Source organism: Amblyomma americanum, chromosome 11, assembly GCF_052857255.1.
Source record: "Amblyomma americanum isolate KBUSLIRL-KWMA chromosome 11, ASM5285725v1, whole genome shotgun sequence".
NCBI lineage: Eukaryota > Metazoa > Arthropoda > Arachnida > Ixodida > Ixodidae > Amblyomma > Amblyomma americanum.
The window spans coordinates 33,138,062-33,164,674 of NC_135507.1; the positions used below are offsets into that span (position 1 = coordinate 33,138,062).

General features: G+C 49.0%; 1 protein-coding gene across 6 annotated transcripts in view; it reads left to right on the forward strand.

Moving 5' to 3' along the window:
* Window positions 1–26,613, forward strand: part of LOC144110610 (rho family-interacting cell polarization regulator 2-like) — a 128,089-nt gene that overhangs the window by 77,348 nt on the left and 24,128 nt on the right. For all 6 annotated transcript variants that reach the window (XM_077643633.1, XM_077643635.1, XM_077643632.1 and 3 more), the window contains one exon: window positions 21,580–21,813. In XM_077643633.1, coding sequence (XP_077499759.1) covers window positions 21,591–21,813 — 223 coding nt within the window. In that variant the 5' untranslated portion in view covers window positions 21,580–21,590. The remainder of the gene's footprint in view (window positions 1–21,579; window positions 21,814–26,613) is intronic.

A 26,613-nucleotide genomic window follows, 5' to 3' on the forward strand; every position in this document is an offset into this window, starting at 1 on the left:
CCGACTACGTCTATTAGACGCCCTGGGACTATTAGACGCCTTGGGACTATACGGTATACCTGTTCCCAGTGCATCGATCTATAGATAGCTGAAGGTCAGAATTCTGTACAGACTGTGTACACGATCTTGATTCTTCGTGTACTCTACATCTCCTCGCGTGATACCTTTGAGCGTACGCGCGCAAGGCGATTTGCGAGTCTTTTTTTTTTTTTCGAAGCAGTTTTATTGCGCTCACACCGTCTTCTTGTAATCCCACTTCGCCCTGGCCCCGCGCTCTAGCTTTAAGCATCCCTCGGCACCATCCATGGCCTTGGTGCAGCACCTATGCTCACCTTGGCCAGCTCGTGACGCCGTTGCTTCGGCCATAGTGCGGGAATCTCTCAAGGCCCGTGACGCTGCGTAAGCGGTGTAGGTGCGTGCCACTCCGCAACCAGCTCTGGCGTCGACAACGTGGGTGAATGCGAGCTTGGCCCATAGTTGTTATCTCCCTCGCGGAGTCGTCCCGTTGGCCCCCCTCCCGCGGTGTCGAAAGACATCCGGTCGTTTGTTGGCGTGTAGCGCGTCTTTGCGAAATGACGACCCGTTCGAATAGGACCGGGGGGTTGGGAGGGGGGGGGGGGAGGAGGAGAGGGTACACAGCGACGGAGGATAAACACGTTGTTTTCACCTTGTTTGGCACTGATTGGAGGAGGGAGCTATACACGCTGGTCCAGTCCGCGGGACTTGCGACCGCGGTAATCTGTGGAGCCAATTAGTTTGTTTAGGACGGATTTAATGAGGTGCAGCGCGGCTCAGTGATTGAGGTACGGCGCTGAGGAAGCCTCCGCGATTTCCTTAGCGGTATATCCTGTTCCGTCTAGCGATTATCCTAGCGGGTTCAAAAGAGACTTCCTCAGCGGGCTTTTTCTTAGGGTCCTAAACAAGGGCCATTAAATATATATAACAGGAGGCGCTGGGGTTACGCACATATATTATAGTGCATGGTTTTGTTCTTAAATCGGTTCAGGTATTACTACAGAAAGAAATGTGAGTAGAAAATGTTGGCTGCAGATGGACGGACGGTGGGGTAGGGCAGTCGTGGTTCTGAAAAAGGGTCCGGTCGTGTTTTCGTGTTCGTCTGCTGTTGTGTTGCTGTTTTGTCAAGCAGTGCAGTTGCATTGTTTGTTGCGGTTTTTTTTTTATGTCCACCCGTCACCGTATTGAACATTTCCATAAGTTTTATACGCTGTGCCGCTGTGTACGCGTTGGCGGTGTGTCCTCCATAACGGATTAATGTCGTGCTTTGTTCTTAATGTTTGTGCGTTAACGGGTAGAGCGGTTGTACAGCCGCGTTGTGCTGTGGTGTTCTGTTGTCTTGCCTCTGTGTTCTCTGTGCCGGGTGAAACGATCATAGGTGGAAGTCCTTTGGAAGATCGCTTTTGCTTACCGCCCTTATAAATATTTCTTTAGAGACGCTGTAGATTTTCCATAGACTTCTGTCTATAAACTCCATAGATTCTCTGTAGACAAACCCTAGAGAAGTCTATAGGCAATACAAATCCTATAAATGGTCCATGAACAATCTATAGATTTATGGCCATACACTTTTAGTAGACCTCTGTCTATAGAGAGTCTGTAGACTATGAATAAACAAAAAGAAATATCTATAGGAAGGCAATAGTCTATAAGAAGTCTGTAGACTGTCTATAGACCATTTCTACAAGGGCGGTTTGTGCAACGTCGAAACGCGCGAGCTGTTTTCTCCCTGTGCGTTCCCTACATACGAGGTCTTCGCTCGTGACGTTCTCGTGCCTTATGCGTGTACGCAATCTCCGCGTTAGGAATGCTGGTTACAAGAGGGGGGGGGGGGGGGGGGGGGGCTTTGATAAGGTAAGCTCGCCTTGTCCTTTTCACAATCCCGGCTCCTCCGGCTAGCTTCGCACTCCAGCCGCATACGCTTCTTCGACGCATCCCGATAAGAAACACTCGGTAGGGCACTCTCCCTGCATGCCCGCATTTTTTTGCGCTCTTGAGGTGAGAGCTGCTCAGACAGGAACGCATTCTAACGTCGGCGCTCTGAAGTCCGTGTCGCTGCAGTGAGGATATTTCGGGAAGGAAAAGATAAGTGCGTCTTGGACGCGTCGCCGAAGTTGTGGTTTCGATTTCTGGCTTGCTTTTTTAGTGGGGCAAGATGGTGAAGCGTCCGTGTAGATTGGCTGGCTTCTTCGAGCACTTCTCGCTTCTTTTTTTACTTTTTTGTGTGCAGCAGTTTTGTGCCCGAAGACGTTCAAATGGAACACAGCACCGTTACTTGGTATATGCTGGGCCCGGACGTCTAATGTAGAGCAGACAGCCGGTTATTTATTTCGTGTCTACGCGGTATTGCTTGCCTGAAAATTTGGTCAGAGTGAATCGGCATAGAAAGTGATAGTGTCTGTTGGAAAAAAAAACAAACAAGCTTGGAGCTGTGCGCTTCATGATACATATGGCATAGGGACAAGACCAAGACAGTTAAATTGTGTTAGTATATAACGATCAGAAAATGCGACCGTTATATGAAAAAAAAAAATACAGACATCGATTCCCGAAAATAAGGAAATATACTTCAGGTTGCCGGCAAACGCCGGCATATTCTTGCTTTAGTAATCTGGAAAGGGCGCCCGTGTACGCTGGGCGCTACCTGATATTCCAGGCTTGGCGCAATATGTAGATCTATCCGTAGAAATAAAATGTTCGACAAACCGATGTTATAACTCTGTATAAGAAGCCTAAAGATGAAATTAGACGTCTTATTCGACGGTACCAAGGGAGGTGTTTTACCAGGTTCGTGCTGGGTTCCTTAGCACGAAGTGCAGGAGGCAATAGTTTGATGACGTCGACATTTGTTTTTGCTGCATGCGAGATTGGGAAACGATGGAGCAGGTTCCGGTATTATGCCCATGCGCGATATAATGCCCTAGACGAGGCGACCAGAGAGATCCGGAGTGACTTGAGATTTATTTGTGTGTTTACGTGCAGTTGACCTAAAGAGAGTGGATATAAGAGAAAATTAAGTTTGTTGCAAGAGTACGAGAGTGCATATTATTCGGCAGATAAGAAAATCGCATTAGAAGGGTGAGAAAAAGAAGTGTGAAGAGTTGAACGGGACAAATGTCACCACTCTGATCGTAACTGGAGGCCGGTAAATATCCTTATCTCACTCAACCTCAAAACCTCAAAAAGGACCTATCTTACTTAGCCAGCACGCATTGCAAAAAAAAAAAAATCTGGTTCTTCACTGGCGTTGTCATAAAAGCATTGTCATTAAGTTGAAAAGAAATGACGCGACTCATCGCTAAAGTAAAACGGAAATCCGGAATAGTTTATGCACTGTTCTTTTTTTCATCGTTGAGGCTGACGACCTATCGGCGTTGAAGGAAAAATGCGCCAGAAAATTATTTTATTGCACTTCCGTTGGTCAGAACCGCTTTAAAGCAACACCACGTCGACGTTACAAGAAGCTTAGAAAAAAGAAAGCAAAAGAAGCGACGACGAATAATTTTAAGCTGTTATCGAATCTGTAATTCCACCTCCAGCACATTTTTCACCGCGCGTGCAAAAAATCCCGCTGTTCCTTACACAACGTGCTCATCCAGCGTTTCCTCACAGCCCCGCCGCGGTGGCTCAGTGGTTAGGGCGCTCGGCTACTGATCCGGAGTTCCCGGGTTCGAACCCGACCACGGCGGCTGCGTTTTTATGGAGGAAAAACGCTAAGGCGCCCGTGTGCTGTGCGATGTCAGTGCACGTTAAAGATCCCCAGGTGGTCGAAATTATTCCGGAGCCCTCCACTACGACACCTCTCTCTTCCTTTCTTCTTTCACTCCCTCCTTTATCCCTTCCCTTACGGCGCGGTTCAGGTGTCCAACGATATATGAGACAGATACTGCGCCATTTCCTTTTCCCCCAAAACCAATTATTATTATTTTTGATGATAGTTTTTCTCCTCGCTCGCTTTTAGTTCGTTTTGCAGCTATATCCCTGTGATATATATTTGCGCCATAGAGGGCAACAACGGCTTCTTCCGATATAAACGTTTGTCGTGGCGCGGTTTCGTCGTTCGTTCTATAGTTTGATATCCACGTGTTCCCCGATACGCCGCAAGAGATACGCTGTGTTTGCCACATATGGGTGATGGGTATCGGTTCGCGAAAACGCGTGTTCCATTCCTGGAGTCGCTTTCTGGCATGCGACTGCGGCGCCACAGCGGAAACGGACGAACGTGACCCGTTGCGCTGCATCGCTAAAGTGTGCAGCCTCCGAGATTCGGGGACGGTTCGTCTCTTCTCTAGGCAGCCTGCCGGAGGCCATGCTTCAAGTCATTCGTTTCTTTTTGCCGCTCCCCGGATGGTGCGAGGTGCTTGCGAAAATAAATGCGTAGACAAAAAATCTGAGGTACAGTCAAAGGTACTTACAGTAGCTAGAAGACGTCTAAAGGCACGAATTAAGGGAATCAAATGGCGAAGCAAAACATGCAGGTTAACGAAAAGGAGAGAGCGAAGTGCACGGATGGAAGACTGTGGGTTAGGTTAGCTTAGGGTAACAGTCACAAAGGGAGGAGTGTTATATAAAGAACTAATGAAAGGAGAGAACAGAAAAACTGATTCCGTCGTATTCATGAATGCTTCATGCCGTGAAGAAATAATGTGCGAAAACTCGAAAAGATGTAATGTCCCTCGTGGACGTTTGAGGAATGAATAAATAAATAAATAAATAAATAAATGTCACGCCGTCTCTGGCTTCATCATGAAACGAGAGCAACAGCTCTGAACCGCTGAACTGAATGGACGGGCAGTGCTATTATATAGCCTTTGGAGCTGATATTGTATCCTGTACACAGTGCGCGAATGGCGTTAACCAGACCCCCTGCAGCATCACCACTACGTGCCGGTCTTCTGATATGTTCATCTGCAGAACAAGGCTCGAGCTTCTTTGAAGTGCTTGTCTCTGGCAGTGCCGGTAATGCCTTTACAGCACACGAATGCGGCGACATGAAAAGGGAAGTAGCGAATTTGAACTCAGTGTCTCCACCGCACCGTAAGGCCGATGGCCAACGCTGTCGATTGCTGGTTGCGAGATGGCCAAAGAGGTAGACTCAGTAGTTGAGTATGGTGCGCTGTGGTAAGTTAAATATAGCAACCAGGCGAAAGAAGGCTCAAACCTGGCCACTCCAGGTTGTGCGCTGCTAAAAGCTGATCAGCTGCGGTGAAGTGCTTTATAGTTGATACCCCTTGCACGACAAGACGGCACCTGCTGTTTTAGCGAAACCGTACAACGTTGTCGAAGTTGCAGACGACAACCTTACCACATAAGAAAAAAAAAACACGCCAAACCGGTGCGGCTTCGATTTTCGTCGGCATGTATGCTACTCTTCTTCGCTGTCCCGTATCAAGCAGACGACACCGCTACAGTGCAAACGTGCAAAACCAGCGCGTGGCGCCATCTTCAGAGCAAAAAAAGAACGTAATTGTAGCGATACCACAGCCGGAGAATGTAGGCGGCCCTCACTGACCTGCACGCTTTTCGTGGAGGAAGAGATAAGAGCAGTTGGAGACGCTTCCAACGAGTGTGGAAAGAAGGAAAGAGTCGGGGGAGGGGGTGGGGGATGGGGGGGGGGGGGGGGGGCAGTCGTGCTCGATGAATTCCACAGCAACGAGGCACTCCGATAAGCCAGTCGCGCACTCGTGGCATTTGTGTGTGTGCGCGCGCGTCTTCGTGTTCTATGCTAAAGAACCATTCAACGCTTGTATAGTGCGCGATGAAAATATCTTTCGACTACCCTTGCTGCGTTCACTGCTCGGTCGTGTAGGAAATTTCGCCGTCGTCTCTTCGCGATAAGCGCGGCTTCGCTTTTGTGTTTTTGTTTTCTCGGTTCTTGTGGGTGGTGGACGCGGAGTATGGAGCCTGCGGCTACAACGTCGTGCCGATCGCCTTTTTGTATTAAACGTGGGAGGAAGCGCGGCAGAAATGACGTGAAGAGGGCGCGGTGTGTTCTTTTTTGTCGACGCGAAGGAAAAAAAAAAGAATTGAGAGCGATAAACTAAGTAGCAGTAAACCTCGGCAGACAACTTCTTTTGCCTGTTTGTGACGTCACTGGCGGAAGAGGTGGGTGGAGGAACGGGAGCACTCGCAGGCGTGGCGCCAGGAAGGATATTTGACGATGGATCAACGAGATGCATTAAGCATATCGAGAGCATTTTTGATCAGGTTATTGTAAAACTCTCCATCGGCGGAGCCCTCCGCTATACGCGTGTCTCGTATGCGCATTTTATGCGATAATCAATCAATGACACTCCGTTCCGTGCTAAGGCATTACATTTCGTACAAAACCATGTTATGCCACGTCGCACGTACCTTTTCAAGCCATGCCTTTCCATGCATGCATACCACGCTATAGTTGAATACAACTCAAGAACGAAGCTGCTTTTCCCCTACAAATGACCTCCTTCAAGCCAATGGCGTCGGCCGATTTTCATGAGCCTGCTAGCGTGCCATTCCAGGGAGAGGCGTCACAAGACTCAACGCAGGGAGGGGACTATCCTTTTTCATCTGCCACTCCTTGCATCCCATGAGCATTGGCCGACGCCATTGGCTGGAAGGGGGTCCTTTGACGAAGAAAATCAGCTTGGTTCTTGAGTTGTATCTGACTATATACCGTACGTCGCCAGCGCAGCAGGGGGCGCCAAAAAGTTTTGAGAGAGGATGAGATTAAGAAGTTTGCGGGGATAGGGTAACCGCAGTTGACACAGGACTGGGTTGATTGAAGAGATAGGGGAGGAGATAGGGGCCTTTGCCCTGCTGTGGGCGTAGATAGGCTGGTGATTCTGATACCTCACCTCATCAATCGAAATCTGGTATTCTGACGGGTTCAAAACCTGGAGATCATAAATGACTGTCGTGTCACCTTGGCATTTGGTGAACTGCTCAGCGCTGGCCAAAAAACATGGATGTGGTAAAAGTTGCAAGGCTACACTAACAGCTCATTTATCTGGTCATAGGCGCCGCCACATTCTGCCACAAGCCATGCTCCGATTTTGATTCAGCTTTCATAGATTTGAACTCTGATAGGTATTTGGGATACATAGACAGTGTGTGCTGTAGCACACGTAATAATTCGTTTAATAATTGTTTTTTTTTGGGGGGAAGGAAATGGCGCAGTATCTGTCTCGTATATCGTTGGACACCTGAACCGCGCCATAAGGGAAGGGATAAGGGAGGGAGTGAAAGAAGAAAGGAAGGAAGAGGTGCCGTAGTGGAGGGCCCCGGAATAGTTTCGACCAACTGGGGATCTTTTAACGTGCTCTGACATCGCACAGCACACAGGCGCCTTAGCGTTTTTCCTCCTTAAAAACGCAGCCGCCGCGGTCGGGTTCGAACCCGGGAACTCCGGTTCAGTAGCCGAGCGCCCTAACCACTGAGCCACCGCGGCGGGTACACACATACTATGCAGGATGCACTGCGCGTTGCGCTGTAGCTGTGCCTAGTTTTTTTTTTTTCAGTTCCGGCTGGATTTTCTTATCCTGCTTGTATACATTTCTCTGTCCACGAGGGAGGCTTTTCTGGCTGTCGCCGTCCTTACAGGTCGATGATAGACGCCCGTAGGAGGATGCGCCGTTGTGGAATTGCAGAGCCCCCGGCCTTTGAACTCGCGGAATCGCCGACAGGTCTCGGTCGACCGGAGATGAGTACGTGTGTTTGTGCGAGTCGCTCGCGTTGTGTGGGTGGCGCGCGGTGCGGAGTCTGCGACGCTAAACACACGTTTCAGCGCTGACAGCGGAACCCTCGAGTTCCGTGCTCGAGTTTGCTCCGAAGGGGCGGGCTCTTTTCTTCTCTCCCTTTTCTCTCCGCCGATAAACACAGGGTATCCCGCGCTGAAGCTGCGGTGGTGGCGCGCGGTCCCGATATATGATACAATTCACTGCGAGTTTTTTTTTTCTTTTATGCGAATGTATATACTCCGAGAAGGGAGGGAGCGCCTGTGAAAAGTGTTCGGTGTCATTTACCTCGCTGTTAACTCTTTTCTTCTCAGGCTTTCGATAGCTTTTACTGTATAGACCGTTTACAGCGCGCAGTTCTTCCGTTCGAGACCAGATGGCGCCACAGACGTGCTCAGGACACGGCGCCATTACGGGCCTCGTTTATCGCCGGCGTGTACGCCTCGACGCAGTAATGGAGATATCGCGGGTGGCTGCCAAGTGTTCTTTCTTCGAAGATGGGGGTAAAGGCAGAGGAAATACGTGCTGTGTTGTGGATTGCAAGAATTGCAACAGAGAGTTAAAAGTGCGGGATGCGATCGTTTGCGAGCCTTGCGAAACCGAACTGCACTAGGACGTAGTGCCCCTGTTCGCGGCCGTTCGCCATGCGAACTTTCCGAACGGGAGAGGCGTCAGGTAGCCAATATAGAAAGAAAGAGTACGATCTTGGAAAATCTCCGAGGGTAAGTGTACAATACAGCCGCATGAAGAAGCTGTTCCGACACCGAAACCGCCATTTCGTGCTTTCAGTTGCTGTGCAGTTGCGCCTGCCTGAGTAGCGAGACCTCATTGCTCGTGAGTTGAGGTGTGCGCCCATTGGTAACAGGGGCGCCCGAGGACGAATTAGGAAGGGAAAAGAAGGACATCTTGTGCTCCTACATACCGCAACTGTAGATTGTGCGGTGCAAAGCCGTGCGAACGGACAACGCTTACCATCACTCCGCGCATTACATGCCGTCTTGGTGCTACTATTGCACTTCGCTCCAAGTAGCGCGGTTTTCGTGGACCGTATTCGGAATAAAGCATTTGCGTTACGGTTAATGGCTGTGCGGGGTGGTTGTCACTTCCTCGCTATCTATGCGAGACAGTCACTAAAGGTGACTCCGCAGCCCAGCGCTCAGAATGAAGCTGATTATTTACCACCAACGAGACCTCGAGAATTTTCATGTCCGCATATTGAGCGTAGAGCGTACCACAATTTCATATGTGCGGCTGACATAATTATATGAACTTCAAGAAGTATGAACGCCTTGCCGTGCGCGCGTTATAATAGTTCTATCGCGGAATCCTAGGAAACGATTGCACGCCAGCTTGTGAGGGATGCTTGATGTATGGTACTGCTACCATGATAGTTAACATTTGTGTGTCTATCTATTTTCGTCGCCTTCCTGTGTTTAACAAACCAGTAGGAAATATTTTAGGTTTCCTAAGCGCCGTTAACAGGTTGCAAACAAATGCTTGCGATGTGCATGTGCATGTGAGCGTTTTAGAGCGATGTCTGCACTCATGTACACAATACGACAACAACCTGCGGAGCCGCAGGAGCATTAAACCTTGCCACAACAATAAACAGTCAACATAACAACAATAAATATATTCAGCAATTCTTTTAGAGCGGATGCAAAGACATGCATTAGGCGATCCATCCTCTGGCTCGAAGAGGCTGAGCTACTCTTCGCGACATGAAGCCGGACACCGTTTTCACGCCTCAATTGATCAAATTAGGGTTCTCACATGCATCCTTCGAATCTTTGGACAAACCATAGTGTTGTCTTTCCACTCTGTTACAACCGTATCAGTGGAAACACTGGCTGTCGGAACCGAACCACCAGACGCGGCAGCCGTCGCGGCGAGACGCGCGCCGAGCAGCCAGGAGGCGTGTAATGGTGACGTGCTCACGTGATCAAAGATGGCAGCCCCCATGATACGGCGCTGTAAAGCGTCCTACTCGGCGCACAGTATCAGTTTACACCCTCTTTGTGGGCTGGAGTCGATTACTGATGCCTGTGAAGCTCGCTTAATTACATTTAAAATGTGGTGCCTCGCTTTTCTGTCTATTGGTAGATGGCGTTATTTAGCAGCAAATAAATGTCGTTTGTGTCAGTACGTGCCGCCTTAATTCGTTCCCACAAATGGTCTGCCGAGGCTTGCGATAGTGCCGGCGGTTGCCCCTCAGCAGCAAATAAAGTACCCCCCCCCCCCCCCTTCTATTCTCTATCTCGTAAGATGTATGTACAGTATGCATCATACTTAGAGGGAACGCGGCAGCTAGTGGCCGCCGCCGACAGTCGGAGAGAATCGGCAGCAAAGTAAGCGCCGCCTGCTGCTGTTTCTGCGCATACGCCATGGTGCCATCCATTCTCGCCGGCTCTCGGAAGCGGCGCTTCACGACGGCCACGCGCCCCCGTGTTCCCGAAGTACAGCGCATTCCGTACAAGTAACGATTAACCCGCCGCGGTGGCTATGCTTTGGCGTTCGGTTGCCGAGCTCTAGGTCACACGGGACGTTTCGGTGCTGACGAAACGAATGCACCCGCGTTTTTTTGGGCCGTCAGTCCTCGTTAAAGTGAGCCAGATTATCGAAATTGATCCAGATCACTTCAACGACGTCTGTCATAGCTCACGTGAACCTTACAATACACCAGTTCCAAAGTACTCGTCCAGGTTAAGCCGGTCCAATAAATAGCACCACGCAAAAAACGAAAAAAAATTGGCGGTGGTTTAGTTCTGGTTAAACCTGCAGTGACGCGATAGCTACAGCTGGCTGAGTGCAACTTGGTCACGTGACCAACCACGTGATCAGTCACGGCGCCGCACCGCCGGCAGCTGCTCTACACCACGTGACCAACCACGTGACAGCGTGGTGGCGCAGGCTCGAAATGCTACTGTAGTGTAGCTATCGCTACAAAAAAAAAAAAAAACGCCCAGAATTCCTGACGTTGCGGCACTTCTTATTTTGTCCGAAAGTACTAGCGTAATTTCTGCCGATGTCACGGCAAGTTCCCCTGCCGCCTCTTTGATCCGCTTCCTTCCTAATGGAATGGTTTCGCAAACACCGCTACGGCCCGGGCTCTTTCCAGGGCCGCCGGTCGTGACTAAGAAGGCGGAAGCGGATTTTCCCCAGCCTGGAGGCCACGGTCAGCGGATGTGCGGCCTTATCGATCCCAGACAGGGCGCGGATCCCATCAGACTTGGTACGAAGACTAGAACAGAAACAAAAACGCCAAACAAGGGAGGAACAGAACTCTCCTCTCGGCACCTTGGGAAAAGACCGCTGCGACCTTGTTCCCCACATATAAAGGAGGCCCTTCCATTCTCGGGAAGAGAAGAGCCCGGGAGGAGGGGGGGGGGGGGGGTTGCATAGAGAGAGCGGTGGGGTTCCGTCCTCATAATGGCTTTCTTGGAAGAAATAGGGGAGCGCCGCCGCTGGGAGGGGCTCCCAGCCCCATTTTTTTACCCCATTTTATTTTCTTGCTGTATCCCGGCGGGGTTTCTGCCTTTTCGTTCGGTTTTACGTGCGTTTTCCTCGCACCCGATACCGTTCTTTTTTTCCCCTTTTTGCTTTGTTTCGGTGTCCTTCTTACTCGGCGTGGGCTTTAGCCATGCGCGCGCAGCGCCTCCTAGCGGCAAGTGAGCGATGAACGGAAGCCGCGCCTGGTGCATATGGCGGAAGAGCGGTATGGGGTCTCTGCGCGCGAGGAAAAAGGGGGACATCGCGGCCACATGTGCGGGTGCAGAGTTCACACGGTGCGGCTGTTGGAGATCGGCTGTTGTCGCCCCTCTTTCGTGAAAAGGCGAGATAGAGCTTGGAAAACGCTGCTCTGCTTTCCTTTTCAACTTTTTGCGGTCGGCACACTGCCGCGCTGCCGGTGCTCCCCCAGCTCACAAACTAGAGGAAAGCAGAATGGCTGGGTCTATCGGTCGGCACCTTGCGGAGATTGTGTTCTTCTGCATGTGCACCGCCGTGTGTACGAGCGCGACCTGGCGGTGGTTGGCTCGCCAGATGCTGAACCCCTCCTCTCCCCCCCCCCCCCCCCATGAGGAGAGGCAGCTTGGGAGAGGATATAGCGAGAAGTTCGCGCAGGACGGCGCGTTTGGTTCTATCGAAGTGTGGATGCACGTCTGTCGAATGTTGGTAGGAGACGCGTACTTTCTCCCTGACAACGCAATGAAACGTGCGGACGAATGAGCCACACAATCGCGGCGTGCTTGCTTGTGTGATGTGCGCATTGTTTTGTGACTTACGCCATCGGGGTCAGCGCTTATTCACCCGTGTGCTCGCTCCGTCACCGTGCTTGGAAGTACGACCGAAAAGCGCCGTATTGCTGCACATACTGCGCATACCGTGGCGTACACTTGTTGTGCAGGCCTGGACAATAGTTTTGCGGGTTTGCTGGAAGAATATTTGTGTGGTCGGGCAAAGCAGTTCAGTGAAAAGCATTGAAGAACGAGTGGACATGCGGTCTCGATCCTCTGGAAAAATAAACAACCCAGTGACTGTAGTCGGGTACAATTAAAGAACGCAGCGGCTTTTCCCCGTCAAGGGACCCTCTTCCAGCCAATGGCGTCGGCCGGTTCTCATAAACCCGCTAAGATGACAATGCAGAGAGTGGCAGGTTAAAGGGAATAATACCTTCCCTATTCGTTTTGGTGCTGCTCTCTGCATTTCCACGCCAGAAAAGCCGTGAGAATTGGCCAACGCCATTGGATGGAATGGGTTGGGGTTCTCTGGCGGGGAAAAGCCGCTGCATTCTTGAGTTGTATACCACTATAGTGAAACAACACAGAAACTTTTTTTTTTCTGCGAATCAGCATCTTGCAAAATTTTACCCTTATCTGTACAGTCTGGCCGGAATGAAACGGGCGTACAACAGCGTACAACTAGCCTGATTGATATTTCCGGATGAGGGGTGAGGTACAAACTTATAAACTGGGTCTAGAGGAATAGCTTGCTGCTAAGTACAAGAAAAGCACGGCATATGCGTGTTGGCGTTTGATTTCGTCCTGACTGTATTCATGCAGGGACGTTAACTTGCTTAATCTCATTTATTTTGCCCTCAGTGCTTCTCATCACAAATGTTTCTAATTTATACTAACGGTAACGCAGTACTGAAGTGTTTGGCGAATAGCTCGGTTTTAGCAGACAAAAGCATTGTACATACACAGCTGGTCGCTATCTGGACCTCCAGATGTGTATCTTTCAAGCTTACCGAACCGACGTTGACTGCGGGCTGGTTTTCATGGCTTTGTACTATAGAACACCTTCTTTGTAACTGCCCTCGGTTTCAGCGTGAGCGTGCACTCCTGGCTACAACACTCCGCAGTTTATATCCTCGGCCCCTTACAGAAGCCAAGACTCTGGGTCTTTGGAGTGAGCCTTCATCGCAGAGGACAGCTTTGAAGGCACTTATCAAGTTGTTAAAGGACTCAGGACTGATTTCAAGGTTGTGAACTATCAGTGCGTGCCATGTGTACCTTGCAAGTAATGGCCAGCGGAGATGTGGAAAAGTTATCATATCCCTTTGTTCCTTCCCCTTTTAAATCTCTCCCTCCGTTCCCTTTCCCACGTGTAGGGTAGCATACCGGGCGCTGCCTAGCTAATACCCCTGTCACACGGCCAGTTTCAATCACCCTCGAGTCGAGGGTCTTCGAGATTCTCAATCGCCATCGAACTCGCCGCTGCTACACGGCAAATCTCAATGGCCATTGAAATGGTTCTCGTGTCTTACGCCACGGATGTGTGGCGCCAGAATCGCTACTTGGATTTTGCAAAAATAACAAAAATATTTGATAAATGTAGACTAAATGCTGAAATACACGCATACGCAAAAGTCGTTCAAAACCCTTTTAATTGCACGTACGCGACGGACATATGCAGACACTGCTGTAGCCACTCTAATACGAGACGAGCCAAAACCCAGCCAATCCAACTGCGTCGGAGCGCTGCTTCGTCAGGCTTAAGACCTGGGAAATCGCCATGATATCTGAAAAAACAAGAGCTATTTGTCTCTTGAAACCTTATGCGAGGGTAAGAATGGGCAAATCGAAGGCAAATACAACAGCTTAGAACACGATATTGCTTTGAGGGATTAGCGACGAAGCTGTTATCGCTGTGAATCGGGCGGGCAGGGTGCCGCCATGTTGTCAACGTTAAGTACGCAAGCAACCCAAAATTAATGCGCTTAGTGCGCTTAAAACAAGTCTAATATAATTTTAAAATAATTTTACAGACTGCTTGCATTAAATTTTATGCGAGTAATGTTTGTTCATGTTTTTGCACCGTGAATGTGTCGTGTACGAAAGTGCGCTTGGCGCCGCTCGAAGCAACGCTAGCAACCTTGGGCAGCGCTCGAAGGCCCTCGAAATCTCGATGGAGTTCCGCGCTACTCCGTTGACTCGATAGGCTATTGACTCGATCGCCATTGAAACTGCCCGTGTGGCAGCGCTCGATCGCCTTTGAGTCGTTAGACTATCGGTTCGAGGGCCCTCGAAATGCCCGTGTGACAGGGGTATAACCTCCCTGCCTTTCCGTTTGTCTTTCTCTCTCTCTCTCTTGTATCACGTGCTAAAGGCAATACCGCGTACTATGAGGAACGCCGTTGCGAAATCCGCGGGCACTATTTAGGCTGTTCTGGCATCTCGTAAGCACCGAAATGCGCTTGCGACTGCCGCGGTATCGAACGCTCGACTTCGGGCTCGGACTCCCGAACGCCGAGGTCACTGAACCCCAGCGCGGCGCCGTTCGCTGTTTCCCAGTACCTGCAGCGAATTGCCGCCGCGATCGAAACGCCATTCCGATGGGGAAAAAAAGGTCCGTTTTCCCAACCGCGCTTCCTTTACGATAAGTGCACTACTCGAAAAGCAACCGAACCGTGGTTTGGCGGGGACTGCCTAGCCGGGGGCTGCTGCGCTGGCCATCGCCATCCCCCCCCCCCCCCCCCCCCCCCCCCCCCCCAAGATTGAAGAAGGGCCCTTCTTTCGGATGCCCCAGCAAATGGGAGAGCCGTGTCAGTGCTGGAAATCGAAGGAGAATCGGTCGTGGACACGCCGCTTTTTCTTCCTCTTTCTTGCTTTCATCTTTCTTTCTTTTTTCCTCCTTCCTTTTCGCTGTGTTTCTTGTGTTGTGTAGATCCCTATACTAGAGCTGCTGCTTGTAGGCGTTAAGGACCGCGCGGTATAGAGCGGCACGCAAGAGCACGCACTAATACGTGCTGTCAGTCACAAACACCATTAGCGGGGCATTAATAAACTGCTCCGTTCTTCCTGCTGCGTTACGGTGAAGTTCATTGATCGGTTTGTTTCGCTTTGGTTTTTATTAGCCCCTTTCCCGCTTTGAGCTTACCTTGTTCAGTAATTGAATTGTGGTTGTATTTTTGGGCTGTTTCTGATTCCCCACCCCGAAACCCATTAACCCCCCGTCTCTCCCCTTTCTAATTTCCGATTAGCCCCCAGAAAAACTGAGAACTTTAATTCCGTCCCTTACTGTTCCGGAAGATAGAACGAATGAAAAGGTATTGCCTGTGTTTCCTGCATTTCCTATTCGAAGCCATGCTTCGCGGCTTCTGCTGCATCAGGGTGTAGCTTTTGTTCCCTCAGTAAAAAAAAAAGGAAGAAAAAATATTCCATTAGTGGTACGGGTGCAACGGTCGAAAGTGTGTTCATCGGTGTATCATCCACAAAGAAAGTGGTCAGTTGCCGATGCTTAACGGTGGCTTGTGATTAGGCCTAGCATTGCACGAAATGTACTGGAGTGAACATAGTAATCCGATCAGAAAGGTGTAAAAAGGAGCTGCCTTCTTGGAGTGTGCGGAAGACAGTTTACTCCCTTTTTACACCCATATAGGTAGAGTGCACGTACACCGGAACAGCTGGTCGCCTGCTGCGCATGCGCTGTAGCATACGTGTGTTCCCACGTGGGCCACCATGCCTCATACTCACAAATTCGTTCCGTTTATTCGTTTATAACCGCTTCGTGTGCGTGGTTCACAAAGTAAATAGTATTTCATTCTTTCTGTAACACATGTGCTGTCTTTTTTAGACGCTGTACCGCTAGTTCTCTCTATCCTTTTGCGTGAGAAGGAGCTCCGGATCAATTTTCTGGATATGTATCGACACGTGCGTGATTCCTCGCCGGTGCGTTATTTCCCCGAGGGTTTCCGGCTATACCTGACACAACTTGGCCCTCCGGAGAGTAATTGCTATCCTGGAGGCACGATCAATTTTCCTTCCGCGGAGTGGGAATAAGCGAAAGAAACGGGGCTCACGCAAGAGGAAAGTCTTGGGCACTAACGTTGTCTTACGTGACCATTCCTGTAGTTCGGATGAGGAAAAGTATAAAGGCGGGACCCTTGTTCTCACGGAAAGCGCTGTCTCGACAATCCCGCGCAGAGCGATAGGCGGAAGGAAGCAGAGTGTGCGAGAAGGCACGCTTGCTTTATGTGCTACGCGCAACAAAGTAGTGCTCTTATAACACTTATCGCAGTCTTATCAGCGTGCGTAGCGACGAGCCTTTATTTGTTAAATTTGGTTTGGCGGAGAAAGTGCTGTAACAGTGACATCAGAAAAGTAAGGGGGGGGGGGCACAAGCTCGGTTGATGCTAATCAGAGCATAGGCTATTTTATTTTATTCAATACAAAGTTTCTACACGTTTGAACTTAAAAGCTAATTAACACTTTAGGTAATTATTTTTGCTTACAAATATTTTTGAACACGATATGCGCCTGGTCATGTAAACGACCTCGAGAGTGGTCGGTTAGCTGTAGCAATTATAACATTTTCATATAAACAAATTTTGACTGAAATGAAACTTCGGGAGTGTTTGCCATTTCTCTACACACCTGTTTGCTTGCTAAAACGACCGATTGAGGCGACACCTATATCTATTTCTTTTTACCTTTCATAGCTTGTAAAAGCTGCGTTATCAGTGAGAGTAGCGTCGTTGTCATTGGAACGCGGTATCCTATATCGTATTGATACACTTCGATTTGTCCTTTTAAGCTTCGCGACGATTCCATTTTCTTGGGTTGCTGCATGGCTGAGTGCGGTTGCCCGTGTAGTCGCGATTATCAGAATTCACAGGCACACGTAATTAATGTGATAACATTAGAGGTTTTTGACCCCCTTACCAGAAGTGAGGTCACTTCCGGTCTGGTGATGTCACCCTCCAGCCAGTTGGAATTATCCGCTCTGATGATGTCACTTCCCCCAGCCAATGGGAATTATCCGCTGTGGTCCCTTACAAAAACGGTCTATAGACAGTCTGTAGAGTTCGTATAGACTCTATCGCCTTCCTGTAGATATTTCTTTTTGTCTATTCATAGTGTGTAGACTGTCTATAGACTAAAGTTTACTGAAAGTGTATGGCCTTGAATCTATAGATTGTCTATAGCATTTGTATTGCCTATAGACTGTTCTCTTTGGTTTGTCTATAAAAAGTCTATAGATTTTATAGACAGGAGTCTATGGACAATCTATAGATTGTCTGAAGAAATTTTTGTAAGGGGTGACGTAACTTCGCTCCAGTCAATGGGCAAATATGTTGTAACCGACGACACATTTTCTTCCCGATGAGGCTCTCAACGCTGTCGCATTGTTGCACGTCCTGCATTCAGCCGCGGCTACCTTACGTCCCCGCAAAATTCCCTAATATCATCTCTCCACCTATACTTATCCCGCTCGAGTGTTCCCTCCTCTCGAGATCCATTTTGCTCCGTACGCTAAGAGCAAAGGCAGTGTCATTCTGCGAGCTCGCCTTCCTTGCATACACTGCACGGTACTACGTTACACCCTAGTTGCGGCCGTGCTCGAAGATACCCCGCCTTTTTTTCCCCTTTTCTCCCTTTCGCCATCATTTTTTATTCTCTCCCCCAATGGGCGGAGCGGTAGCGGAACGGACGAGGTCTTTCTTTAGCGGGTTCGGGGGGCGTGTATTACTGTGTCCTTCGAGGAGCTATAATGAGGCGTCATTTGCGATGAATGGGACACCCCGCTTGTCCGATCTGTCTTTTGAGCGCGTGTTAAGTATGGGTTTTCCCTGTCTTTTGCGACAATATGTCCCGTCGCCTCCTCGTCTTTCCTTACGACCCCGATTCTCCCGTTCGTCGCTGCCACTTCCATTTTATGTTGCTTCTCGCTTTCAAATTCGGCTTGCTTAGCTCGCTATACCAGCTGCTTTTGGCTTGCTGTTTTTTTTTTTCAAGGACTATAGGCATCAATTTTTTTCTTGCGTGTTTTCTTCTTTCAAACGATGCATTGGACATTAGAATTCATGGAGCACCCCAGGGTATTCGCCTAAGACCTTCAAATAATTTGTAATTAAATTTCTTCCTGACGCTGTTTCATCATCTAACGTTTGCTTTGACGTGAAGTTGACCTTTAAGTGACCCGAGGCTTGAAAAAAGCTGCAGTGCAACTGATGATACGTCGTTTGTTGTCACTCCAGCTCTTAAAGCAGGCTAGTTTGTGTTGTAGTGAATTAAAGCTGCGGGTTAGCGTTTATATTGCAGGCTTTCGTGCCTCACATGATCTAAAGGTCAATTACACGTCACTGTCATTGATGAAACCGAAACAGCATGAGAGGTGAAATTCAATTATAAATTATTTAGCGGTCGTAGGCGAATACCGTGTGGTGATCCCTGCATTCTTATGTCTAACTCATCATTTCAAAGAAAGCATTCAGTTAAAATTAGTTGTCAGTAGTCCATTCAGTCCTTGTATTTGCCTAAATAAGGCGTGTAAGCGATCCGCATTTTCTTTCTTTCCACTTTTAGTTGTTCCTTCTTTCTCTTTACTTTCTAAAGTCCTCTCTTTTTCTCTCTGAGTGAGCTGAGGTGTCTTAATTGTCTTTCCATCGTTGTCTTCTTGCTTGCAATAAAGTTCTGCGAAACGATAGCTTTGTGCTCCTCATAGACTCTCCGCGCTTCGGCGCCCGAGTTGATTAGACAGCACTGATTTTATTTTCAGATAAGCGCCTTAACTGTGCCCTGCTCGAGAGCAGGGTGCCGTGCTTTCTTTTTTCGGTCAGATTCAATTGTTCGTGTGAGATTCCCTGTTGAAAACCGGCGCGGCGCGCCCTAGCGCCGTATACTATCGTAGATGTATTCGTTTTGTGTGCAGCTGTGGGATCATGTACTTAATTGTATACGCTGTCCAGATCTTTCCGACATCGATTTCTGGCTGCAAAAACATTTTTCTCATTAGTCGCCGCGGTGGCTGAGTGGTTACGGCGCTCGGCTGCTGGCCCGAAAGACGCGGGTTCGATTCCGGCCGCGGCGGTCGGATTTCGATGAAGGCGAAATTCTAGAGGCCCGCGTACTGTGCAATGTCAGTGCACGTGAAAGAACCCCAGGTGGTCGAAATTTCCGGAGCCCTTCACTAATGCGGCTCTCATAGCCTGATTGGCTTTGGGACGTTAAACCCCCATAAACCATAAACCAATCATCGAAAACTTTGCTAACTGAGTGTTTTTACAACTTCTTTGGGGGGATCTCGTGTTTAAGGTCGGCCTGCGGGATTTTTCTGGTATATCCGAGTAGAAGCCTTCGTTTTCGCATAAAACCTATTTTACTCGATTTTTGCACTTCCAATAATTTTCTTTTAAAATCGGGTTAAACCCGATTCCTGCCCTAAAATGAGCCTTGTCGACTATGCACGTTTTCCAGTTCACAAAGTTGAATACACCGCAAGGAAGTTTGCGGACGTCTTGTGCTTAATCCAGAGGGCTGTCTTCGGTTAACTAGGAATCCTAAACTTCTTTGAACGCTCGTTTTCTTGAAGCGGATGAACTTGATAAGTTTGCAATGGATGATTTAGAAGGGAGAGCACATGTACAAACCTGTACAAATGTTTAACATGTACAAATAAATGCTGGCCAGCTCAAACGCGGGAGTGCTCTGTAGGAGACTGATAACGTATGCAACGAAATATTTGTAATAGATTAGGGAAAAAGTATTGCTTGGTAAACAATTTTTAGTGGAACACGCCATTTCCATGTTATTTATGGAATAATGAACAAAAATAGGGCATTTTATGTCTAGCAGTATAACGGCCTGCTTTAGTAAACGAATTTTTTTTCTGGAATAACCCAATTTTCATCAGAATTAGAGCTAGAAAAATATCGCCCAATTTTGACCCAAATTCGGGAAAATAAAACCCGAAAACGAAGGACCCCAAGTATATGACAACATAGTACGTGGCGATTGAGGCGCGCTGAACCATTGCGCCAAACACTGGCTCATTTACTGTATCTTGCCTTCATGCCGTATTTGAGTCAAAACCGTATGTTTCTGTGTAGAGAAACGGTCTCTGCCTTCACGTCAGAGCCCTGTTATTCGTTGCATTTTTTTTACGCCGATGAGTCAGACGTGTGTTCTCTGGAGTGCTGCTAACGTGAGCTGAACGCTTACCTCTACCACTTGCTGCATTCAATTGCCGGCACGTGTACTTAGGTAGAGTTATTTAAATCTACTCGTACTAATCTCCAAATCCAAATCTGGGCACAACATGGAGCTACAGTTTCTTGAGGTTATACGATCGTGACGCAGTATGTGGAGTTTGAAATAAAATGAAAGTCAGGAGAGAGAGCTTATACCGTCACAATACCGGCCTCTACGGGTACGCCAAAGTTTGTCCCAGTGGACGGCCGAGACTTGGCTTTGACCAAACGTGGGGCCGAGACTTGGCTTTGACCAAACGTGGGGCCGACTTTGTTTTTTTTTTTACTTGGCTGCAAAACTGTCACGTTCCGCTCCCTCCTGAGCTTTATTTTTTTTTTGTCTTCCGTGGTATCAAAGAGTTCTAAGATAGCGCTTCTTGTAAATAACCATAATTAACGCCAATGCGGGAAATAGGAGAACTACAGCTTTCTGAAAAAGGCAGACGCGTCGGAATGCACCCTGTGTGGAATCAGTGTTACACCCTGTGGGGAGTGTGCGTTGCACCCTCTGGGGGAGTCTTTGTTGCACCCTCTGGGGAGTCTGCGTTGCACCCTCTGGGGAGTCTGCGTTGCACCCTTTGGGGAGTCTGCGTTGCGCCCTTTTGGGAGTCTGCGTTGCACCCTCTGGGGTGTCGGCGCTGCACCCTCTGGGGTGTCGGCGCTGCACCCTCTGGGGAGTCTGCACTGCACCTCTGGGGAGTCTGCGTTGCACCCTCTGAGGAGTCTGCGTTGCACCCTCTGGGCAGTCTGCGTTGCACCCTCTGGGGAGTCTGCGTTGCACCCTCTGGGGAGTCTGCGTTGCACCCTCTGGGGAGTCTGCGTTGCACCCTCTGGGGAGTCTGCGTTGCACCCTCTGGGGAGTCGGCGTCGCACCCTCTGGGGAGTCGGCATTACATCAGCATAGCAGTGCAAGGACTGCTGTCTCCAGCCTGCTGTAACCCTGTAATGAACGTTTGTGTACCGGTCGCGTCAAATGTTACCGTAACGCGGGGCCCATGGTCAAACCGTGCTGTCTCCCAGTGTATTGAAAATTTAGGGCGGTACTGCCGCTCTCAAGGTCGCATAACTAGATGTTTTTTATTCACGTACCTCAAGGCTCCAGCTGGACCTTGAGCTACGTGACCTTGAGCTGGACCTTGAGGTACGTGGACCTATTGGGAAGAGGGTTATATGTGAAACTGAAAAATTATAGACGCAAATTCAGCGTCGTTATACGGTACTGAATTTGGAGCGGGGAACGGCAGCTGAATTTCGTAACGTCGCGAGTACGTCACTGCTTTTGGATCTCAGAACCGCGTGCCAGCGCTGTACGCACGAACTCATTACCAGCGCGTGTACTGAAAAACCTTCAAAAACCTTCTCTTCGTCTACTTACAGAAGGCGAGGACATGTCGCTGAGCGAGCGGCTCAAGCCTCGGCAGCAGGCGGTGGACCCGGGCTCGGGCTCGGTTCTGGCCCGCAGCCGCTCCTTCGCGGGCCTCCTGCATGGTGGAGGGCACCGGCGCACGCCTAGCGCCGCGTCGGGCTCGTCTGGGGGACAGCCGCCGCCCGCCGACGGCAGCCTGAGCAGCAGCAGTGGCGCCAGCTCCGGATCCAGCACCCTCTCCAAGAGTATGTGACTGTCACGTTTGGGCACCTGTTTTTATGAAGCTGACCGGACTCCTAAAGTATTTTTCTTAAATCGATAATTTTGTTAGATAATTTCCCGAAATATAAAATTTCTGTGAAATGGTCAGTAGAACAGTGATTGAGCATTGTACCATCGGGGGCAAATGTTAACAGCCACCCCCCCTCAAAGTTTCCATCCGTGCCACTCTGCGTAGCACTTAATTCTGGTGTGGAAACGGGCCCACTGCGCAGGTCATGACTCCAGAAGTTTTTTGTCAGGTGGCGCCCCTATGCAGATTGGCACTGTTCGGAATTTTGAGGGGGGTCTGTTACTTTTGCCCCGATGGTAGAGTTCTGTTAACATTCAGTCATGAGGTGAGTTCGGGTGAGGCTTTAATTTTTGTTTCCATTGTATCGGGAACTTCGTTATATAGCAATGATTTTGTTGAGCCTTACATAACTTTAAATCCTAGCTTTCTGGAAAATCTTGTGATGTTGGAAATAAGCTTATATGAAGGGCCATTAAACTATGACAGCTTGGTGCTAGAGAATCAAATTCCACTTGCTGAATCCCAAATCTCCTAAATAATGAGGTAGGTATCCAATGAGCTTGTGGATGGAGCCTAATCCCTTCAGCTATCAATAGATTCATGCTGCCATCGTGACTGGTGCCGTTAAACTTTTAGGCTTATTATGTATAATTGCGTATCCATGGGTGGTGCTTTTGATGTGTGCTAAGGCTCCCATTTCTTGACTTTTCTTTTCTTATTTCATGTACCCTTCATCAATTTATTGAGACATATCTTGTCATGCAGCAAAATGCTCTTCATGAAGATAGATGTGTACTAGGCCTCTGCATTGGTCAGTGATGCTGTAGTGGCAAAAATAAATAAAAAGCTGCAAAAGTTTGGATGGTATGCATATGGAGATAAAATTCTGAAGATAAAAATCTGGCAAGATTTAAGGTCACTGAGTAACGCATTACAGAGAGAAATATAAAATGGGTCAGCACCTCTTTTAGGGTAATGCTCGATTGTTAGCACAGGAGAGAAAGCTATCCATTGGAAGCTGTTCTGGGCAAAGGTCGCATGTGTTGTGTCTGCACTTCATTTATTGCACAACTAAGAACATGATACAATACTGACACGCAACATTGAAGCCATGCCGCCGGCACCACACACACCGTCAATACACACGCATGCAGCTTGTGTCCACAGTTGCCAACACACGCACGGTAAGCCGCTGCTTCTGGCACACAACACTTCCTCCCTTGTAATTTTTTTTACAAGTCCAGTTTCGATGGTGGTCGACGTACCCTCACTGGGCGACCTGTGATAGGATCAGGGAGGCTCACGGGAACTGCTACCCGAGGAGTGTTAAGTTTGTCTTCTGGTGCACTCACACATGGATCACGTCGAGGTGATGCAGATTTGTTTTCATCTGGAACACAAGCAGGTGATGTCTCGCTGTCCGGGGAGGTTTGCATACTGGGTAGGAATTCAGGTTCCGAATCCAGATGGCGTTTGTCTTCGGTGTAACCCTTGCGCAGTTGATCAGTGTGACGTTTCCAGGTTGTTCCTCCAACTTCCACTTCATATGATAGAGGCCCTGTTCTGGTTGCGATTGTTCCGGGCACTCATTTACTTGTACCCCTATAGGAGCGCACAGAAACTTCTTCCCCCTCAGAAAAGGAGCGCTGAGGCTTACTTGGTTGAGATGACCCTTGTTTCTCATACGTACGTCCACCGGGTTGTGGGCGTAATAGTGCCAGTCGAGTGCGTAGCTCGCGCCCGAGATAAAGGTTTGCTGGTGTCTCACCAGTAGCACAGTGGGGTGTCGTACGGTATGCCAAAAGGAAGTTTGTCAACTTCTTGATGATGGATCCCTCTCCTTTCATGGCCTTCATACTGTGCTTGAAGGACTGCACGAACCTTTCTGCAAGACCGTTCGTCGCCGGGTGATATGGCGCGCTAAATGTGTGTCGCACACCATTCTGCATGAGAAAGGTCCGAAGCTCTTCCGATGTGAATTGAGGACCATTGTCCGTGACAATGCGTTCTGGAATGCCGTGAGATGCAAACATAACGCGCAGTGCATCCACGGTGCACTCTGCCGTAGTTGAACTCATCACATGTATTTCAGGCCATTTTGAGAATGAGTCAACAGCGATAAGAAACATTTTGCCCAGGAATGGCCCTGCAAAGTCTAAATGAACTCGGCGCCATGGTCCACTCGGCACTTCCCACGGGTGCAGAGAGACTTTTGGTGGCATGTTGCTCTCGCTGGAGCACCCTGCACATTTCTTAGTGATGGCTTCGATATCGGTGTCAACAGATGGCCACCACACAAACGAACGTGCAAGCGCTTTCATTTTCACAGTGCCTTGATGTCCAGAGTGCAGGTCGTTGAGGACTGTTTCTCGCAATACAGCTGGAATGACAGTTCTTATGCCCCAAACAATGATGCCGTGGTGTAAAAAGAGTTCATCTCTACGCCTGTAGAATGGAAGGATTTCGTTGTCTTGTTTGCACGAGTCCCACCCGTTCAAAACATGGTAGCGGACTCTCGATAGCAGACGGTCACGCTCTGTGGCTTGTCTGACTTGATGAGCTGTTACAGGTAGTTGCTCCATTTGGTTCAGGTAGAAAAGTTCAGCTTCATCTGGTTTGTCTTCAGGACTGTCTGGAAGAGGAAGGCGTGACAATGTACCTGCATTGGCATTATCCGATGACTTGCGGTACTGTATCTCGTAGTCGAGCCCAGCTAGAAACAAGGCATAACGTTGAATGCGTGCAGCTTGCATCGCAGGAACACTGCTGGTTGGGCCAAAGATATGTGTCAGAGGCTGATGATCTGTGATCAGCTTGAAGTGTCTTCCATACAGGTATGCATAGAACTTTTGTATACCCCAGACAATGGCTAGTGCTTCTTTATCTATCTGAGAGTACTGCTTTTCCGAAGCCTTCAAGGTTCGAGATGCAAATGCGATGGGTCTTTCACTCCCATTAGGCATTTTGTGCGAAAGGACTGCTCCGAGTCCGTGGGGGCCAGCATCACATGCTAGACGTACTTCCAGGTTCGGGTTGTAGTACACAAGGACAGTTTCTGAGGCTATAATCTTCTTTGCTTGCTGAAATGCCACCTCACATTCTTTTGTCCACTTCCATGGTGATGATTTCTCCAGAAGTGCATGCAGTGGTCTGAGAAGATTAGCACTGTCTGGAATAAACTTCCCGTAATAGTTCACAAGGCCAAGGAATGACCTCAACTCAGACGTGGACTTGGGTGTAGGGGCACGTATCACTGCCTTGATCTTGTCCTCTGTCTTGTGTAACCCGGTTCCATCGAGCTTGTAACCACAGTATGTTACGGAGTCTTCAAAGAACGAACACTTCTGGAGGTTAGCTCTGAGCCCATACTCTTGCAGTCTTCTGAGCACTAGCTCTAGGTTCTTGAGATGAGAATCTTCTGACTCACCAGTGACAAGAATGTCATCTTGAGTAGCATGGCACATTGGGATTCCCTGCAGGATTTGATCTATTGCTCTCTGCCACACAGCTGGCGCAGAAGAGATGCCAAAAATCATTCTGTTGTACTGATACAGCCCTTTTTCTGTGTTGATGGTCAAGAGCGGCTTGGACTCATCGTCTACTTCCATTTGTAGGTAGGCTTGTCTCAGATCTATCTTTGAAAACTTCTGTCCTCCTGCTAACTTTGCAAAGATGTCCTCAATGCGGGGTAAGGGATACTGGTCCACCACCAAGTGAGGGTTGATTGTGGTTTTGAAGTCTCCACATATGCGGACAGTTCCATTTGCTTTCACTACAGGCACTATGGGCGTGGCCCAATCACTGTGATTCACTTTTGTCAGGATGCCGACTGCTTCCAACCGTTCAAGCTCAGTGTTCACTTTCTCCTTCAAGGCATAGGGCACCTGTCGTGGCCTGCAGAACTTCGGTTGCACACCACTTTGAAGACGCAGTTTCAGTTTGATGTGCTTGAGTTTTCCAATGCTATCATCGAAGACGTCCCTGTGTTCTGCGAGGATCTTGTTCAGTTGATCTGCACGGGGCCCCAGTTGGTTGTCGATCCTCAATACACTGCTCAGCTCGAGAAGGTTGAAACGATTAATCCAGTCTCTTCCAAAGAGCGGAGGTCCTGGAGTGTCGACTACAAAGAACTGCACGCGTTGCGTTGACTTCCCAAACGTGACATTGGCTGTTGCCACACCGTTAGGGCTGAAAGCTTGACCAGTCAGCGTCTTGAACCGTACTGAAGTTCCCTCCAGAGGCAGATGAGAGAGATGCGCTTCGTACGTGGTTCTTGGCACAAGAGAATACTTGGATCCAGTGTCCATCTCCATTTCCAATGTGTGCCCTTCGATCTGTGGCTTCAGCCAGATCGGACTGCTTTTGTTCCCATCGTCGACATGTGCCAGAAGTTCAAATGCATCACTGTCTTGTTCAATGGCATGCACTTGACTTTTTGAAGCCTGCCTATTCTTGTAAGTAAGGCTTGACCGGCGTGGTGCTCTATTAGCGTCGCTTGACTTGCTTTTACACGCGGTACTAATGTGGCCAACTTTATTGCACTTGTGGCAAACACTTGTGAGAAACTTGCATTTCGACGGTGGATGCCCCTTGCGGTCACACCTGTAACATCGTCGTGCTTCCTTCTCGACATGTGCCACGGAAGCCGGCACTTCTTCCCTGCTTTTGAATTCGGCGATGTCCTTCACGGCAAGTTCATGTGCTACTGCTTCGTCAAGGGCGTGCTCTAGCGTAACCTTTTTTGCGGTTAGCA